Source organism: Neoarius graeffei, chromosome 16, assembly GCF_027579695.1.
Source record: "Neoarius graeffei isolate fNeoGra1 chromosome 16, fNeoGra1.pri, whole genome shotgun sequence".
Taxonomy (NCBI): Eukaryota; Metazoa; Chordata; class Actinopteri; order Siluriformes; family Ariidae; genus Neoarius; species Neoarius graeffei.
The window spans coordinates 11090845-11111701 of NC_083584.1; the positions used below are offsets into that span (position 1 = coordinate 11090845).

Consider the following 20857-nt stretch of genomic DNA (forward strand, 5'->3'; position numbering starts at 1 on the left):
AGCTTTTAATAATTTTTATTTTCAGAATTTTATACGTGTGTATTCTACAGCTTAGCGATATTTTTATATTATCTTTAGGATATCATTTCATTTATATTTGCATCTTTTATTTCATTTATGTACAATATTTTAAGCGCATTTGGTCATACAACCCCGATTCCAAAAAAGTTGGGACAAAGTACAAATTGTAAATAAAAACGGAATTCAATAATTTACAAATCTCAAAAACTGATATTGTATTCACAATAGAACAAAGACAACATATCAAATGTCGAAAGTGAGACATTTTGAAATTTCATGCCAAATATTGGCTCATTTGAAATTTCATGACAGCAACACATCTCAAAAAAGTTGGGACAGGGGCAATAAGAGGCTGGAAAAGTTAAAGGTACAAAAAAGGAACAGCTGGAGGACCAAATTGCAACTCATCAGGTCAATTGGCAATAGGTCATTAACATGACTGGGTATAAAAAGAGCATCTTGGAGTGGCAGCGGCTCTCAGATGTAAAGATGGGAAGAGGATCACCAATCCCCCTAATTCTGCGCCGACAAATAGTGGAGCAATATCAGAAAGGAGTTCGACAGTGTAAAATTGCAAAGAGTTTGAACATATCATCATCTACAGTGCATAATATCATCAAAAGATTCAGAGAATCTGGAAGAATCTCTGTGCGTAAGGGTCAAGGCCGGAAAACCATACTGGGTGCCCGTGATCTTCGGGCCCTTAGACGGCACTGCATCACATACAGGCATGCTTCTGTATTGGAAATCACAAAATGGGCTCAGGAATATTTCCAGAGAACATTATCTGTGAACACAATTCACCGTGCCATCCGCCGTTGCCAGCTAAAACTCTATAGTTCAAAGAAGAAGCCATATCTAAACATGATCCAGAAGCGCAGACGTCTTCTCTGGGCCAAGGCTCATTTAAAATGGACTGTGGCAAAGTGGAAACTGTTCTGTGGTCAGACGAATCAAAATTTGAAGTTCTTTATGGAAATCAGGGACGCCGTGTCATTCGGACTAAAGAGGAGAAGGACGACCCGAGTTGTTATCAGCGCTCAGTTCAGAAGCCTGCATCTCTGATGGTATGGGGTTGCATTAGTGCGTGTGGCATGGGCAGCTTACACATCTGGAAAGACACCATCAATGCTGAAAGGTATATCCAGGTTCTAGAGCAACATATGCTCCCATCCAGACGACGTCTCTATCAGGGAAGACCTTGCATTTTCCAACATGACAATGCCAAACCACATACTGCATCAATTACAGCATCATGGCTGCGTAGAAGAAGGGTCCGGGTACTGAACTGGCCAGCCTGCAGTCCAGATCTTTCACCCATAGAAAACATTTGGCGCATCATAAAACGGAAGATACAACAAAAAAGACCTAAGACAGTTGAGCAACTAGAATCCTACATTAGACAAGAATGGGTTAACATTCCTATCCCTAAACTTGAGCAACTTGTCTCCTCAGTCCCCAGACGTTTACAGACTGTTGTAAAGAGAAAAGGGGATGTCTCACAGTGGGAAACATGGCTTTGTCCCAACTTTGAGATGTGTTGTCATGAAATTTAAAAATCACCTAATTTTTCTCTTTAAATGATACATTTTCTCAGTTTAAACATTTGATATGTCATCTATGTTCTATTCTGAATAAAATATGGAATTTTGAAACTTCCACATCATTGCATTCCGTTTTCATTTACAATTTGTACTTTGTCCCAACTTTTTTGGAATCGGGGTTGTATATGCATGTAAAATATGCTATATAATTCATAAACTATTATTATTATTATTATTAATGTGACAAGCGGCGATATTGATAAGGGGCTTCTTATAGACATAAAATCAGTGATAACGTGTCTCATGGACGGTCTATAAGAGTAAACGTGACTATAAATGGATAAAAATACATAAAAATAAGTCAATTATAATCATCGCCTAATTATAAATTAAACTAAAAAGTCATCACTTTGGGATGTGGTGTTATTGGAAAAAGAATCAAGTCTGCGCTGTCAACAGTGCTTTCGCTTCATTACAGCACCCTGTCGTTGATTATTTTCCTACAACAGCGTGACAGTCAGAAAATGCAAACTTTTGCACTGCAGTATACATATGAACGGAACAGAATTCATAAAATAAGGCGTTAAACGCAAGTTCAAATCAAATCGATCAATCTGAGGACCGCAGACCTGCAGAAACCCTGTACGTCTAATATCTAACGACGTTCATGTTCATTAGAACAACGCTCCCAGCGTGAAACAGCCACATGCAGATGGACAGGAGACAGAAAGGAAATAAAGGACACAAGGAAACACCAATCACCACAGGAAGTCCCTTTTATTGTACACAATACCTCTTTATTAGCTCCTTTGTTTTTTCCAATTTTCCACCATTTATCATTTGCTCAGAGTGCATTAATTGCTACAGAGGCACTTGACAAGGATTGATGATTTCAAAAGAAACAAAAAATAAAATAAAATAAAATTTTAAGTACAAACAGGAGAACTATACAGGGTGGTCATCCAGAAACCGAAAAGATGAGACGCGTGGAGAGTTTCGGAGGAGAGATTACGCTCTACACGGTCCGTTACAAAGGCGTGGCTACAAGAAGTCATTCAGTCCTGTGGAAAAGTCTTCGGTACATGTAAAGAAATACTGCAGACCAAAAACGGCTTCAAAATAATGAAACGAAAATGTTTCAAACAGCAGTAAACCATCATAAATCAATATAAAGTCGATATTTGGTGTGAGACGACCCATAGGCGTCTCAGTGACTGCAGTGAGTGCAGTTTTATGCGGAAATGAGCTGTAGGTTTTACTGAGCGTCTTCCAGAACCAGCCGCAGTTCTTCTGGACACTTTGACTGTCCCACTCGCTTCTTCATTTTGCACCAAAACTCAGCAGCCTTCGTTATGTTTTCTTTTTTAATCTGAAAAGTGTTCTCTTATGGAATACGCTGCTCAGATACAAACCTTTTTCTGTCCTGTAACATTTAATTTTGTGCTGGAAAAAAATTAACGTTTGGAACTCTAAAATGTTTCTGTAATGTTTTGACTCAGTGTAGAAGTCGTAAAATTGAAATCTATAACAAAGTTTTTATGGGAGGCAAAAAAAAAAAGTGCCAAGACTTTTGCACAGGACTGGACATTTTTATTGTTATTGTAGCCACAGCGAATCAGAGAATTGTCCTCGCTGTAAATTCGAGCTTATTTTAAATCAGTTAACGTACGCATTTCATTTTGAGATACTGGAATTATCCAGACACGCCCCTTCCCTTCTCCATGTCAGAGTTTAAATCGCAAATTAATCCGAAGGCAAAACCCAGAAAAAATCACCACCATCATGATCCTTATCAACGCTAACACCCTTTTTGAACTTGTTAAATAAAATCAAACACCAAAGACCGTCATTCTGCGATCTGATCAGAGGAAACCCACAGGGACTGATGCTAGGTCCAATTGTAATTCCTTAGCCCCTCCCCCTCCTGCAGCTCTTATTTATTCATTCATTCATATTCATTCATTCGAGACGAGACGAGACGTGGCGTTTTCAGACCTTCTCCCTGCACTGTCCTACGTGTCATTTCTCCGAAAGCAAAGTGACAAACAACAACAACAACAAAAGAAAAAGGAAATCAAAAAACATCGATGACAAATGCCCGGGTTATAAATAATACACTCAAAAAGGGAAAAATAATAATAATAATAATAACCCAAACTGCAAGTGTATACTTTCCCAAAGCCGTCCCCCGTCCCCTAGCCCTGTTAATACGTTTATTAGTAACCAACTTTAAAAGCACCAATGTCTTGCAACATCAGCATCTTTGCATTTCCATTCGCTGATACACAAACGAACACGACTTTTCCTTTTTGATTACTATTATTACTTTAAAAAAAGGAAGCATATTACAGTCCATGTACGTAATCAGCGCTAAAAAAAAGGGCTCCATTTTGAGACCCTGTTCATACAGTTCCATCCAATCTGGGTTAAAATCTCCGACCTGAGGGGTAGTTTGGACCAAATTATGCTAACAATAGGATTAATTCATGCAAAAAACAACAAACGCACCCCTCCCCCCACCCCCAGGACTGGTCAAGACATCCTCTCTAACATCCTCTCGAAGACCAAATGTACCAGCTGTTTCATATTCGTTCTATTCACTTAATAAATAACTTAACCGAGGTTACTGTTTCGCTCGCGCAAGAAACACATCGTAAAAATTTGAGTCTGTATTTCCGATATATCTGCCTCGTCGCTCATCCGCTAACTATAATCTCTTGTTCGCGACCGTTTAGTCAAACTACCCCTTTACGTCCTTCGTACGCTCCAAACGATCCTCGTTCCGTCCCTGAACGACATGAAATAAAGGCAACCGAGGCCTCGAGAGATGAATTTAAATTATATAAACACGACTAAATTAGGTGAACCAGTCAGGAAAACCTGAGATGCTATAGTAGCCAAGACGGAATAATTCCCAGCACGCGAGTGGTTACTGCGCTTCCAGATTATTTTTCATATACACGGACTGCTGTTACGAAGTCGAAATCGTTAAACAGCGGCGTCTATGCGTTTAACACGCCGTTTACGTCGGAGAATCCAGACCTCCTGCTAATAAAAACCTCAGCGCTCTTTAAACAGTGGTTCGAGACTTAAACTACGGAGTGATCGCTGGATTCTAACGGCTGGGAAGATGATCATGGAAGAGTCACAAGTATAACAGCATCTTTTCTTTTCTGTTAGTCGAGATGGGTTAAAAAAAAAATTATATTTATATATACTATAAATGAAAAAAAAAAAAAGTCTCGGCTAGTTCCTAGTGAGCAGATGCTGTTTTACATTCAAGGGAAAAACAAAAAAACAAAAACACAAATCACCCAATGTGAATCTCATTGACGCATGGTTAAAGCAGCGCCCCCTGGAGGCCAACCGAGTAAATAATGAAGGGAAGAAAAAAAAAAAAAGAAAGAAGTGGTTTGACTAATTGTACTAAGGACACAGTCTGCATATGGAATTTCAATCTTGTGCCTAAAGAAGGAAATTAGCAGCTTTTTATTTATTTTTTTACTCAGAAAACAGTCTGAATGAACTAAACAGGTGGATATTTATTGGTCAGGGCAGATGTACAGATACAAATCCCCCAAATCCGCAGTGTTCTAACCCTGCAGCCTCCTCCCCGCTCTCGGTTTCTCTTTATTGGCCCATATTTGCAGGTGTGTGTGTGTGTGTGTGTGTGTGTGTGTGTGTGTGTGTAGTGAAGGCCTAGTCTAGAAGGGAGGGCTCAGCAGGGCGGATTATGGTGGGCCGGGTGGGAGCGCCAGGAGGTCTTCGGCTGCAGGGAGAGAAGAGTGAGAGAGGATGAGAAGAGACATTCCACCAACACACAGAGAGAGAGAGAGAGAGAGAGAGAGAGAGAACATGAAAGTAAGCACAAGAAGGAAAGTCAGACTTTGTTCCATCCCGAAGGCAGCTGATTTAATTTAACCCTCTTTTCATCTCCGCCTAAAGACAGCGATGCAGCGGCGCTTTAGTCCTTTCGTCCGTCCAGCTCTCTCACCTCCTCCTTCAAAAAGCTTCCGAGTTCTTTCACGCCAACAGCGTCATCTTGTGGACGCTTTCTTTACTCGCCGAGCTGAACTACTTCTGCTCCTCAGCGCCGTATCGCTGAACTGCATTCATTCTGGGATTGTGAGTCTAGAATTTGCACCTACTTTCGGTTTTACGAGCGAACAGATAAACCTGGTTTGCTTGTCCTTTATGTTTGAGATCGCTTAAAAAAAAAAAAAGTCTTTATCTCGTACAAATATGACGCAGTATTTGAGCTGCCCTCTGACTGGAATACGAGTCAGAGCATAAAAGTGAAAGTAAAGAACGAAAGAGAGACTGAAAGGTGAGCCGTGATGTTACAGAGAGTGTAATCTGCTGTCAGATTATGAGAGACATGAGTAAATCCCACAGTGATGTCAGAGTACATGAGCGAGCATCAGTGAACAGGAAGGGAAAAAAAAAAATCATTAAAACACACACAGCTTTACCTGGGCACCCCAGGGGGAACGCGCGCCGGGCGAGAGGGCACCTGAGGCGGTGCACTGAACGGGTCCTGACCGCTGTTGCTGAAGGCGTTGCTGGGCTGTCCCGGTCTTGACGGGATGGGAGGAGCACCAAAAGCAGGGGAAGGGTTTAGAGGAGGCCCGGGAGTAGGGCCTCTTACTGCTGGAGGCCTGCTAGGGGGCGGGGCCATGGAGTTTGGCCTTCGCTGAGGGGTGGGGCTGTGAACGACAGAGACGGGGGGTGTAAATTATGCATTCGACAGTAAAAATGGTCCTTAAACGTGACGACACCCACCTGGCCTCCTGGATCCAGGTGTCATTGACGGGCGGAGGCATGGGCACGGAGACGGTGGAGGTGCTGATGTCACCGATGATGCTGAGTGCCTCCTTGAGGGCGTGGTACATGCGCAGCATCTCGTCCCTCCTCTGAGCCTGATCGGCCGACTCCTCCATCAGACTGTTCTGATCCCCTGAAGAGTACAGGTAGGCCAGCAGCTCCGAGTGGATGAAGTCCTTTGCCTGAGGACACACAGAGAAGAGGCGCGTGTGCAACGTGCAACCACCAGGAGTCACTAACGCTGGCTTCTGGATGCTCACAGTCTACCCCAATTCTGAAAAGAGAAATTAACCGTAAAGCAGCAGGAGAGTGAAGGAAGCGTATTTAATTTACTCTTCCAGCTTCCTCAGAGGAAAACTAAACCAGACGCACGTCCTGCAGGAACCGACGGACAGAGTGTGCGAGCACTAACAGGGCTTTATCTTAAAGTATCTTTTGTAACACTCAGGGATACGGGACAAAAAAATTAAACTGAGCTACAAATCATTCCAATTAAAACATTTTTGGAAGTTGGGAAAATGTTTAAAACTATATGATTAAAAATCAACCAGCAATGTTTTACCTTTCATTAATAAAAACCAACAGGACAGAAATGTTCACCCAGGAACTGACTTAATATCAGCACCTTTGAACCAGGAACTAACTTCCGACCAAAATCCTCCTCAAGACAAAGAACTTTAGTCCAAGAACCAAACTTCAGAGCAGAACCTGGCCTCTGTGCAAGAACCTACTGAGGACTGGATCAGGAACTGCTTTAGAGCTTTGATTTTCCTCTTTATCTTAGAAACTACCTGAGGACCAGGAACTTATTTAAGACCATTGTTTAGCAACCACCTGGCATCCCACAGCACGGCCCTAGCAACCACTTGGCATCCCACAGCACGGCCCTAGCAACCACCTGGCATCCCACGGCACGGCCCTAGCAACCACCTGGCATCCCACGGCACGGCCCTAGCAACCACCTGGCATCTCACAGCACGGCCCTAGCAACCACCTGGGATCCCACAGCACGGCCCTAGCAACCACCTGGCATCCCACAGCACGGCCCTAGCAACCACCTGGGATCCCACAGCACGGCCCTAGCAACCACCTGGCATCCCACAGCACGGCCCTAGCAACCACCTGGCATCCCACAGCACGGCCCTAGCAACCACCTGGGATCCCACAGCACGGCCCTAGCAACCACCTGGGATCCCACAGCACGGCCCTAGCAACCACCTGGGATCCCACAGCACGACCCTAGCAACCACCTGGCATCCCACAGCACGACCCTAGCAACCACCTGGGATCCCACAGCACGACCCTAGCAACCACCTGGGATCCCACAGCACGGCCCTAGCAACCACCTGGGATCCCACAGCACGGCCCTAGCAACCACCTGGCATCCCACAGCACGGCCCTAGTAACCACCTGGCATCCCACAGCATGGCCCTAGCAACCACCTGGCATCCCACAGCATGGCCCTAGCAACCACCTGGGATCCCACAGCATGGCCCTAGCAACCACCTGGGATCCCACAGCACGGCCCTAGCAACCATCTGGGATACCACAGTACAACCTTAACAACACCCTAGAATCCACCTGGGATACCATAGCACGACCCTAGCAACCACCTGGGATCCCACAGCACGGCCCTAGCAACCACCTGGGATCCCACAGCACGGCCCTAGCAACCACCTGGGATCCCACAGCACGGCCCTAGCAACCACCTGGGATCCCACAGCACGACCCTAGCAACACCCTAGCAACCATCTGGGATACCACAGTACAACCTTAACAACACCCTAGAATCCACCTGGGATACCATAGCACGACCCTAGCAACCACCTGGGATCCCACAGCACGACCCTAGCAACACCCTAGAAACCACCTGGAATACCATAGCACGATCCTAGCAACACCCTAGCAACCATCTGGGATACCACAGTACAACCTTAACAACACCCTAGAATCCACCTGGGATACCATAGCACGACCCTAGCAACCACCTGGGATCCCACAGCACAACCCTAGCAACACCCTAGAATCCACCTGGGATACCATAGCACGACCCTAGCAACCACCTGGGATCCTACAGCACGACCCTAGCAACCACCTGGGATCCCACAGCACGACCCTAGCAACACCCTAGAATCCACCTGGGATACCATAGCACGACCCTAGCAACCACCTGGGATCCCACAGCACGGCCCTAGCAACCACCTGGGATCCCACAGCACGGCCCTAGCAACCACCTGGGATCCCACAGCACGGCCCTAGCAACCACCTGGGATCCCACAGCACGACCCTAGCAACACCCTAGCAACCATCTGGGATACCACAGTACAACCTTAACAACACCCTAGAATCCACCTGGGATACCATAGCACGACCCTAGCAACCACCTGGGATCCCACAGCACGACCCTAGCAACACCCTAGAAACCACCTGGAATACCATAGCACGATCCTAGCAACACCCTAGCAACCATCTGGGATACCACAGTACAACCTTAACAACACCCTAGAATCCACCTGGGATACCATAGCACGACCCTAGCAACCACCTGGGATCCCACAGCACAACCCTAGCAACACCCTAGAATCCACCTGGGATACCATAGCACGACCCTAGCAACCACCTGGGATCCTACAGCACGACCCTAGCAACACCCTAGCAACCATCTGGGATACCACAGTACAACCTTAACAACACCCTAGAATCCACCTGGGATACCATAGCACGACCCTAGCAACCACCTGGCATACCATAGCAACTGCCTAGCAACATACTAGTAATCTTTGACATGGTGTATTTACTTCAGGAAATGAAAATCTAGTTATAGTCCTTTTATTAAAAAAACCCTCCCTTTAGCAGTTCAAGACTGTAGCTGTTTGTTCAGTACTTGTTTATTTGATTGCTACAACACCGTCGAGAATAAACACAGTAAACAGGATGCTTCTTTACAATAAGAATAAACTAAATCTGACCTGTACCTACAGTATCCACAAATCCTCTGCTTTTTCTCTAAAGGTATTAAACACTCTAAACGTGCTGTGAAAAATCTAGCTGTCAAAACAAAACAAAACAAAAAAACAAATCCCACCACTCGGTCATGGGTTTTTTTCCCCAAACATTTAAATACACTTGTCGATTAGTCACGTGTGTGGATGCAAATGTTTGACTGAGTGTTTGTTTCCATCCAAAATGACTAAACTCATTTACATCAGATCCAAGTTTGCTAAGTCACACCGAGTGTAAAATAAAATGACTGTACTGACGTGTGCACTGCGGTGATGCATACGTCGGTTTCGGTTTCACAGTCTCTTTGTTTCTCCTCAAGTCAACGATAAGAGGTTGAAGGGCTTTTGGGAAACGAACCTCATGATGTCTCGCTCGCTCGCTCGCACACACACACACACACACACACACACACACACACACACACACACAACAATAAAACGAGATGAAGGTTCATGTTCAGCGTTCACGGAGAGGACAAAGATTTAGAAATGAGCAAGTTCATACGTTTCCACGTGAACGTCATTCCGAAAGCCAACCCACGCACACCGAAACTGCACCACGACATGACCTGGCTTCTCACGCACACACACACGGTGCTGACATACGTTGTTGATCATGAGGTGCATGATGGTCTTAGGCATCAGGTCTCTGATGGTCTTGTTGACGATGCCGATGTAGGAGTCCACCAGGTTACGGATCGTTTCCACCTGCCTCTCCAGCTGAGGGTCCATGGAGAAGGTGTCTACTGGAGCTCCCTCATCTGCCTCTGTCTACACACACACACACACACACACACACACACACACACACACAATCAAGCTGGCTACAAATAGATTTATTAGTAACTCATTCGCTGGAGGATTTGCACAGGAAATATATGACGTCATAAAAATCGAATTGGTGTGAAAAAAAAAAAGAAAAACAAAAAACCTTTGCATCCTACAATTTGCTCCCAAGTTTGTCTAAATTTACATACAAGTAGATTCACTAATGTGAACCTCGATTGTTCAACTTCAAACTCACATTTAAATCAATCATTCAATAAGGACAAAAGTAATGGCACCCTATAAAAGGAGAAACGCAGTAATGTGTCTCTACTGTAGCTGATGAGTTGCAGTGGCTGAGCTGCATTATTAGATGAATCAGCCATCACACACTGCACTCAGAAGGAGCTCTTTCTGTGAGTTTTGGCATTTGGTGGCTATCACTAAACGTAAATTAGCATAACTTACATCTGACTGGATTTGTTCATACATGAATAAGAAGATAATTCAAATTTTTCATTTGCTTTGGCCTACAAAATATTTACATGCATCCTTCATACTAAACAATCGATAATTCTGGCTTGATAAGTATATACACATTAAGACAGAACCATGCTGATCACAGGGGTGATAGCGTTCCGGCGCTGCACCGGATTTCCGGCGTACCATGGCTGGGGAAAAAAAAAAAAAAAAAATCTAGTTCGCCCATTGTCCTGTGTCATTCTGAGATGCGCAGATAGACAGTAAAGGGAATTCGGACTAAAGAGGAGAAGGAGAACCCAAGTTGTTATCAGCGCTCAGTTCAGAAGCCTGCATCTCTGATGGTATGGGGTTGCATTAGTGCGTGTGGCATGGGCAGCTTACACATCTGGAAAGACACCATCAATGCTGAAAGGTATATCCAGGTTCTAGAGCAACATATGCTCCCATCCAGACGACGTCTCTTTCAGGGAAGACCTTGCATTTTCCAGCATGACAATGCCAAACCACATACTGCATCAATTACAGCATCATGGCTGCGTAGAAGAAGGGTCCGGGTACTGAACTGGCCAGCCTGCAGTCCAGATCTTTCACCCATAGAAAACATTTGGCGCATCATAAAACAGAAGATACGACAAAAAAGACCTAAGACAGTTGAGCAACTAGAATCCTACATTAGACAAGAATGGGTTAACATTCCTATCCCTAAACTTGAGCAACTTGTCTCCTCAGTCCCCAGACGTTTACAGACTGTTGTAAAGAGAAAAGGGGATGTCTCACAGTGGGAAACATGGCCTTGTCCCAACTTTGAGATGTGTTGTTGTCGTCATGAAATTTAAAATCACCTCATTTTTCTCTTTAAATGATACATTTTCTCAGTTTAAACATTTGATATGTCATCTATGTTCTATTCTGAATAAAATATGGAATTTTGAAACTTTCACATCATTGCATTCCATTTTTATTTACAATTCGTACTTTGTCCCAACTTTTTTGGAATCGGAGTTGTATATCAGATATATTCCATTCAGCTAGCATGATATTGAACAAGTCAAAAACGAGTAGCTGAATGGAATATGAAAAGCCATTATTATTATTATTATTATACATATGCATTCCTTTCGGGTGTTCTACACATCTTTTTCTCTTTCAAAATTCTCTCAAAATCTTCCGTATTTAATGAAGCAAGCCTGGCGGCCATGTTCGTTTACAAATTGTCACAGTCGCTCGCAAGCGCAGAAGTTTTACGTCTCCGATGTGCGAGGTCATGTTGTCTTGACAACCATGCAATATCGTAAACCCTATTCAACGCTCATTCTCCATTGGGTAGAGTGACGTAATACACATAGGATGAGCGATATGCTAACAATATTGCATGCTATCAAACCAAATGAACGGAACCCATGTTTTTATTCCATTGAAAAAGCGTCCTGTATGGATAATTCCTGATATTTCACTCCCAGTGTTTTCCCACTGACTTGTCAAAATGGCGAACCGGTTCAAAATTAAAATTCTTTTCATTCACGTGTGTATTTTTTTTTTTGTGGATGTGTCCATATAATATAAAGAACATTACATGGTGGCACAAAGACGAAGTTTATCTTGTCATGTTGAAAAATATATCACTCGTTCGCTTCACTGACTCGTGATAAACTTCATATCTTCGTGCCACTGCATGCAAGGCCCTGTCAGAAATAAATGTATTTATGACCGCCATCATCAGCTCAACCAAGGCGATGAGTTTATGCCATCGTGTGTCGTCCGTTGTCTGTCTGTAGTCCGTCGTCCACGTTTCACGAAAAATTGCTTCTTCTCTCTTAATTCTTCACTGATTTTTATTCTTTTTGGCAGGAAGGTCAGTCTACCTGGGGTGCGTATGAATAGCTTCTACACAAATTTTCATAATTGCAATTAATAATAAATTTATGGAATAATTAATCAATCCCTAATGAACAGTTTCCACACAAATCGCTTCTTCTCCCTCAGTTCTTCACTGATTTTGATTCTTTCTCTCATGAAGGTAGGGGGACCTAGGGTGCATAGAACTTCTACCTAGATTTGTTTTATTACGATTGTTAATGAAGTTATGGACTAATTAAACCTTAATGAGTGAGCAGTTCAAAAAAAAAAAAAAATCGCTTCTTCTCAGTCAATTTCTCACCGTTTTGGATTCTTTCTGGTAAACAGGCCTGGGTGGATATCGCTTCTACAGTGGGGCAAAAAAGTATTTAGTCAGTCACCAATTGTGCAAGTTCTCCCACTTAAAAAGATGAGAGAGGCCTGTAATTTTCATCATAGGTACACTTCAACTATGAGAGACAGAATGGGGGGAAAGAATCCAGGAAATCACACTGTAGGATTTTTAATGAATTAATTGGTAAATTCCTCGGTAAAATAAGTATTTGGTCACCTACAAACAAGCAAGATTTCTGGCTCTCACAGACCTGTAACTTCTTCTTTAAGAGGCTCCTCTGTCCTCCACTCGTTACCTGTATTAATGGCACCTGTTTGAACTCGTTATCAGTATAAAAGACACCTGTCCACAACCTCAAACAGTCACACTCCAAACTCCACTATGGCCAAGACCAAAGAGCTGTCAAAGGACACCAGAAACAAAATTGTAGACCTGCACCAGGCTGGGAAGACTGAATCTGCAATAGGTAAGCAGCTTGGTGTGAAGAAATCAACCGTGGGAGCAATTATTAGAAAATGGAAGATATACAAGACCACTGATAATCTCCCTCGATCTGGGGCTCCACGCAAGATCTCACCCCGTGGGGTCAAAATGATCACAAGAACGGTGAGCAAAAATCCCAGAACCACACGGGGGGACCTAGTGAATGACCTGCAGAGAGCTGGGACCAAAGTAACAAAGGCTACCATCAGTAACACACTACACCGCCAGGGACTCAAATCCTGCAGTGCCAGACGTGCCCCCCTGCTTAAGCCAGTACATGTCCAGGCCCGTCTGAAGTTTGCTAGAGAGCATTTGGATGATCCAGAAGAGGATTGGGAGAATGTCATATGGTCAGATGAAACCAAAATAGAACTTTTTGATAAAAACTCAACTTGTCGTGTTTGGAGGAGAAAGAATGCTGAGTTGCATCCAAAGAACACCATACCTACTGTGAAGCATGGGGGTGGAAACATCATGCTTTGGGGCTGTTTTTCTGCAAAGGGACCAGGACGACTGATCCGTGTAAAGGAAAGAATGAATGGGGCCATGTATCGTGAGATTTTGAGTGAAAACCTTCCATCAGCAAGGGCATTGAAGATGAAACGTGGCTGGGTCTTTCAGCATGACAATGATCCCAAACACACCGCCCGGGCAACGAAGGAGTGGCTTCGTAAGAAGCATTTCAAGGTCCTGGAGTGGCCTAGCCAGTCTCCAGATCTCAACCCCATAGAAAATCTTTGGAGGGAGTTGAAAGTCCGTGTTGCCCAGCAACAGCCCCAAAACATCACTGCTCTAGAGGAGATCTGCATGGAGGAATGGGCCAAAATACCAGCAACAGTGTGTGAAAACCTTGTGAAGACTTACAGAAAACGTTTGACCTCGGTCATTGCCAACAAAGGGTATATAACAAAGTATTGAGATGAACTTTTGTTATTGACCAAATACTTATTTTCCACCATAATTTGCAAATAAATTCTTTAAAAATCCTACAATGTGATTTTCTGGATTTTTTTTCTCATTTTGTCTCTCATAGTTGAAGTGTACCTATGATGAAAATTACAGGCCTCTCTCATCTTTTTAAGTGGGACAACTTGCACAATATGGTGACTGACTAAATACTTTTTTGCCCCACTGTATATAGCTTGCAGAATTTATTGCGCAACTTTAGATCGTTCCTTCTGGACTAGACGGGGCCGGAGTGAGCTACGCCGTCACTGACGGTCTCGTTATTTTCTGCTCCAGCTAGGAAAAATGATATAATCTTGTAATCATGATAAATCGTTCCAATATTAGAGTGACATACTTTTATAACCTTTTTTTAATCACAATTATAAGCTGATTGGACGCAGCTGATTTGATAACAATTGTACCGAACGTTTGGACAAATTTTAAGCCTTTTATTTTATTCCCATCCCCAGTGTTAAACTTGTCATTTAATTTTCTAGACGTAAAATCAATGTATGATGATGATTATTTTTTTGTTTAAGTGTAGAGTTACTGTTTTGCTGGCAGTTTGTTCACAAACTCATACAGACATGTAACAGAAATGTCTTCCAGTACAGTCCGATGATTTTTTTTTTATTTTTGAATTTTTTGTAATATTACTCAACCTTATATTCCAAGCCTGCTGTATTTATTTTAAACCGTGTGTTCTCGTGCTGTTTGGCCGTCTCTACACACCTTAGCTCTGAAAGCCTCAGGGCTACGAATTAAAACCGCGGAGCAGAAAATGAAGTGCAGCAGCGTTCTTGTTTCATGGAGTTCGATGAGATCGAATGAACATTGAAGAGATGTTGGTTTAGGAACCGATAACTTTCAGCGGTCATCACGTAGGTAAAGAGCCACTTCCTGTCTGTGTGGCGTACCTGATCTTTCTCAGGGTACACGCCCGCTCGGAGGAACGAGGCCTTCCAGCTGTCCACGTCTTCCTGGGAATCGCACGCCAGCTCGATCTGCCGCAGGTCTTTATAAACGTTCCTGTGTGAGAACGTAAACACACAGAGAGAACGTAAACACACAGGAACACACACACACAGAGCTGAAGAGAGGCAGAGAGGCATGACGGGCCGAGTCGCGTCAGACCTTTGCTCCGTGTTAAAGATAGCGAAGGTGTGTTTGGTGGACATGAAGCCTTTTTCTACGTCTCTGAGCTTCAGGTTGTCCAGAGGAAGCATGTATTTCTTCTCTTTTTCCTGACACACACAAAGATGAGAGAGAGAGAGAGAGAGAGAGAGAGGGGTTATAAAATGAAAACCATTCCCATTATCTCAGTACTGTGTCGGCTCAGCATGACATTGCAACATACAGCCAAAGTGCAGCAGAGCAAACACCCTCCATTCTGTTTACACACACGTATACACACACACTTTCATCAATCTTCACTAATTCTCCAGGGAATGAGAACCAGGAACGCTCTACAGCCCTACAGGCGGCTCGGAATCCAGATAAACTTATTGAAATGTATCCACAATTACTGGAATGAATAGGAATTTCAAGGTTCTGTGGTAAAACCGAGGTAATGTTATACGTTTTCTTTGCTAGAAAAGCCACTTTTAGACCTTTTTAAAAATTATTATTAGACTGATTTGTCATTTTAATGGATTAATAAAGTGTACGCAAACTCTGCTGCCCCAAAAGCAGGGTTAATAACGGACCACCATAGTGGCAGAAGGATAGCTGAGAGAGGAGGGTTGGGGTGTGTGTGAGAGAGAGAGTGTGTGTGAGTGTGTTGGGGGGGGGGGGGGGGTAAGCCAGCTTTCTGGTGAGCAGAAACATCTGGAAACATTTATACACGGACTGAGAGGGCGAGGGGGGGGGAGAACCAAAGCTATCCCAACAGTTACATCACTCCAAAAGAACACAGAACCCCCTCCCCCACTTTCTCCAGTAACCCAGTACAATTTCCTGCAAATTCCAAAGTCAGATCCCAACTGGAACGTCTCTCAGCCCGCCTGCCACGTCACTCCGCTCCCACCGAGTACCGTCACACCACACGCTGCCGTCTCTCTCTTCGCAACCGAGAACCAAACGGCAGGACACGGCACTCTGCTCTGGACTTTAACTCTATCCTGGTGGTGTGTGTCTAAAGAAATGCCTGGGAAGGACACACACACACACACATACACACACTCTCTCACACACACACTCTCCTCTGGACTGAACTGGTGAGTTTTATTTTCGAGCTGCAACATTCGAGCAGAATGTTTTCATCTGTTCAAAAGTTTGTGCTCTACACTCAGTTAACGTGCGAGTTTCTGCGCACACGCAGATGCTGGAAGATTCCTTTTCTTCGGATTCATTCGAGTCGGATGATTTTCTTGTTGATTCCGTTTTACTGTTATTCACTCTGATTCTGTTTCCATTTCCAATTCATTGATTCCAATTAATTTGATTCAATTGGAATGAACTGATTCTTCTGATTGTCACGATTCTGATTCATTTGATTCGGAGGATTTTTTTTTTTTTGTCGATTCTAATTTAGGCGATTCTGATTTATTCTTATGACATTCACTCTGGTTATGCCGAATCCAAGTCATTGATTCCAATTAATTTGATTCAGCTGGAATGAATCGATTCCAATTCATTTCTGGTTACGCAGATTCTGATACCTGTTGATTCTGAATCCACTGATCTTGAGTCAGTTGTTTCGAATTCTGTTGATTCTGGCTTTGCTGACTGTAATTCTTTTGGCACCGATTCATTTGACACTGATTCACTTGACTCCGATTCTGTTCATTCTGATTAACTCCACTCATTGTGATTCTGTTGATGCGGATTCCTTTTGTTCAGATTCTGTTCATTCTGATTAGGTTGGTTCTGATTCCTCCGATACTGATTCTGTTCATTCTGATAATGATTCAGTTGATTTTGGTTACATTGGATCTTTTTATTCTGATTCAGTTGTCTCGAATGACACAGATGGGTTTGAATCTGAATTCATTTATATCCAGTTAGAAATAGGTGCGGATGTTTAAATACAGCGTGTAAATAAAACGAACTGATGATGTTTTGTGAAAAGTGTGTGTGCGGATTTATCATATCATGGCCAAGTTGAACGTTTACTCGTGTGTGTGTGTGTGTGTGTGTGTGTGTGTGTGTCTCTTTCTCTCCCCCTCCAGGCCATGTGTCCAGGTCACTGACCTGAGGCCCAGCCGTCTGATTTGCCCCCTCTGTTAATGCCTCCCTCCCCCCCGCCTGCCCAGTGTTCAGACTACCTGTTCATTACGCTGCAGCTGAACAGTAGTCCGCACATTGGTTAGGCTGGGCCGGGACACACACACGTCAGAAAAGACGAGGCTATAACTGTTCAGCTTTGGGATGCAGATACAAGTCAGACCACAACAACGACGGCACGTTTTGTACGTCACTGTATTGCTCTGTTCCTAATTTTGCTCAAATTTGACCAGGATGTAATAGTAAACAATAAAGCGTGTTTTTTTTCCCCTTAACTGTGAACGCCTATTCATATGACTGCAAAAATAAATAATTTAGTGATACAATACAAGCACTGATAGAAGCCGCTCGACAAATTTTCAATACAGCTCATCAATTTATTATGATGGGGGCGGAGTCTTCATTGGAAAAGTGAAGGGGGTGGGGCCTGGCAACAGAATCAACTATACAGAGATTTACAAAACACTAGTGAAGCAGTAAACACTCCGACACCTCCATCCTCATGGACAAAAGACCCACATTTAACCCTTTGATGCAAAACATATGCACACCCCTTCTAATGCACAACATGGGTCAAAAATGACCCGCATTCATTTTCCAGGTTATTTCATGCTGACAGTTTTTCTTTGCTCTATCTTTTGAAATCAACTTATTTTATGATTGAATATTCCAAGTATTCTTTAAATATCTTGTTTTTAATTACCACAAATCATTAATTTAATTTTTTCTTTCCTACTTTATGAACAAAAATACTTTTTATATTACTACACATGGGTCATCCAAGTGTGATTTAAAATTAAATGTCTTAATACTATAATAATAATTTGTTTCAAGTAATTACTTTAGCAGTGAATGGGGCCAGTTATTTATTTATTAACTATGTAGTTCGCTAAGCCAACTACAATAAAATTAGCTAACTAAAGTAGAATATGTCAACAGCTCGGTAGCTAATAGTAATTACTTGCAACTTTCTGACGAGTAATCTACTCACTCTCAAGGGAACCTAAACATCATCAATTTTTTTCTAAGGTAATGTTAGAACAATTGAAAAACATTACTTGCATGTATTAGATGGGCAAAGGGTGCTGTGCTGAGCTGTGAAATGTCTGACACGAGCACAATTCACAGTTCCCACCAAACGCTGGAGTAAATGCATGCGGGTCGGTTCTGACCCATGTGTGTAAACGTGATGTAGAATTACAAAAGCTGTGCTTGTTCATAACTTAAGAAAGGAAAAATAAAAATGATGATTTGTGCTAAACAAAAACAAGATATTTACTGCATATTTGGAAAAGTAAATGACAAAATGAATTTATTTCAAAAGTAGATCATAGAAACACTCAGCCGTACATGAAATAACCTGGAAAATGAATGCAGGTCGTTTTTGACCCATGTTGTGCATTAGAAGGGTAGTGATACAAAAAGGGTTTTTATTCAAAAAGTAAGAAAGGAAAAAATAAAATAAGGATGTATGATGATCAAAAACAAGTTAATTGAGGAATACCTTGAATACTGAATGATGGAATTAATTTATTGCAAAGATATAGAAGATAAAAACTCAGCCGGGTCACTTTTGACCCATGTTTTGCATCAAAGGGTTAACTAAATCAGGATTTTAAAAAAAAAGTGTAAAGGAGATTAAAGGAGCCGTGCGGAAATTTTTAAGTCCACCCTGAGAACGTTCACCTTCACGTTTACCTTCACCCCTGCGAACTCTTCACCCTCTGTTTCGACTGTGTAAGAGGGGGAGGGGGAACAGCAGCAGCTCTGTTCCAGCTGAGCTCATTTCCGGGCCAGAAATATTCAAACAAAAGCCTTCAGATATAAATTGGTAAACAAACAAGCCAGATCTGATCAATTACAGTATCTGTAAATAAAATATAATCAGAAACGATCGGGTTATCAGGCTGGAAAGTCATCATCTACATGTTTCAAGCCGCAGCTTTAAGCATGTAACTTTTAAAACGAATCCCACAAGCTGAGACGCAAAAACGTACAAATAGACGCAGATCTACAGCAGGTTCAGGGTCCAGTTCGAGCCCTTTAAAAAAAAAAAAGCCCTGAAACATATGGACCACGCCTAACTATTAATTACAGCTTGCCAGCAGGACGGAGTGATTAATTAATTAATTAAAATAATCAAATCATTTTTGACCGAGTGTTCTGTCTCACCTCTTCATCCTTGTACCAGGACAGGGACTCGGCGGTCAGGACGAACCAGTACTCCTTGGATCCTCCTTTCATGAAGCTGATGTTGATGGTGAGCCAGCCTTTGCGGATCACCTGCGCAGAGGGACGGGAAGGAAAACGTCACGGGATGGCGGAGACATCCGACTTTACCGAAAAACACACGCACGTCTCAGGCTGAGAGCAGCCGTATGTGAAAAACACTCAGAGTGAACACCTGCTCACACTTACCTGTACAGGAACACGGGTGTGAACAGAGAGAGGATGCTGATGATTTACAAGCTTGTTCTTTAAAATGACTGTTTATTATTTTTATTAAAATTATTCAAGAAAGTTGATGCGTCATTTGTTTTTATTATTTGTATCCCTGATATAACATTTTTCCTTTTTTTTTGACGTTTTGATTATTTAAAATATTTTATATACAGTGGGGCAAAAAAGTATTTAGTCAGTCACCAATTGTGCAAGTTCTCCCACTTAAAAAGATGAGAGAGGCCTGTAATTTTCATCATAGGTACACTTCAACTATGAGAGACAGAATGAGAAAAAACATCCAGAAAATCACATTGTCTGATTTTTAAAGAATTTATTTGCAAATTATGGTGGAAAATAAGTATTTGGTCAATAACAAAAGTTCATCTCAATACTTTGTTATATACCCTTTGTTGGCAATGACAGAGGTCAAACGTTTTCTGTAAGTCTTCACATGGTTTTCACACACTGTTGCTGGTATTCTGGCCCATTCCTCCATGCAGATCTCCTCTAGACCAGTGATGTTTTGGGGCTGTCGCTGGGCAACACGGACTTTCAACTCCCTCCAAAGATTTTCTATGGGGTTGAGATCTGGAGACTGGCTAGGCCACTCCAGGACCTTGAAATGCTTCTTACGAAGCCACTCCTTCGTTGCCCGGGCGGTGTGTTTGGGATCATTGTTATGCTGAAAGACCCAGCCACGTTTCATCTTCAATGCCCTTGCTGATGGAAGGGAGGTTTTCACTCAAAATCTCACGATACATGGCCCCATTCATTCTTTCCTTTACACGGATCAGTCGTCCTGGTCCCTTTGCAGAAAATCAGCCCCAAAGCATGATGTTTCCACCCCCATGCTTCACAGTAGGTATGGTGTTCTTTGGATGCAACTCGGCATTCTTTCTCCTCCAAACATGACAAGTTGAGTTTTTACC

The 20857-nt window shown here is 42.9% G+C and overlaps 1 protein-coding gene and 1 long non-coding RNA gene across 5 annotated transcripts in view; one reads left to right on the plus strand and one right to left on the minus strand.

The window, feature by feature from the left end:
* Positions 1-2340: 2340 nt before the first annotated feature.
* Positions 2341-20857, minus strand: part of dnm2a (dynamin 2a) — a 117637-nt gene continuing 99120 nt past the window's right edge. For all 4 annotated transcript variants that reach the window (XM_060942482.1, XM_060942480.1, XM_060942481.1 and 1 more), the window contains 7 exons: positions 19659-19769; positions 15396-15505; positions 15179-15290; positions 9998-10162; positions 6348-6571; positions 6038-6271; positions 2341-5334 (listed from right to left, as the gene is read on the minus strand). In XM_060942482.1, the coding sequence (XP_060798465.1) occupies positions 5265-5334; positions 6038-6271; positions 6348-6571; positions 9998-10162; positions 15179-15290; positions 15396-15505; positions 19659-19769 (1026 nt within the window). In that variant the 3' untranslated portion in view covers positions 2341-5264. The remainder of the gene's footprint in view (positions 5335-6037; positions 6272-6347; positions 6572-9997; positions 10163-15178; positions 15291-15395; positions 15506-19658; positions 19770-20857) is intronic.
* Positions 17586-20006, plus strand: LOC132900407 (uncharacterized). Its single transcript, XR_009656779.1, has 2 exons — positions 17586-17671; positions 19678-20006. It is a non-coding gene; the product is annotated as an uncharacterized LOC132900407 (long non-coding RNA).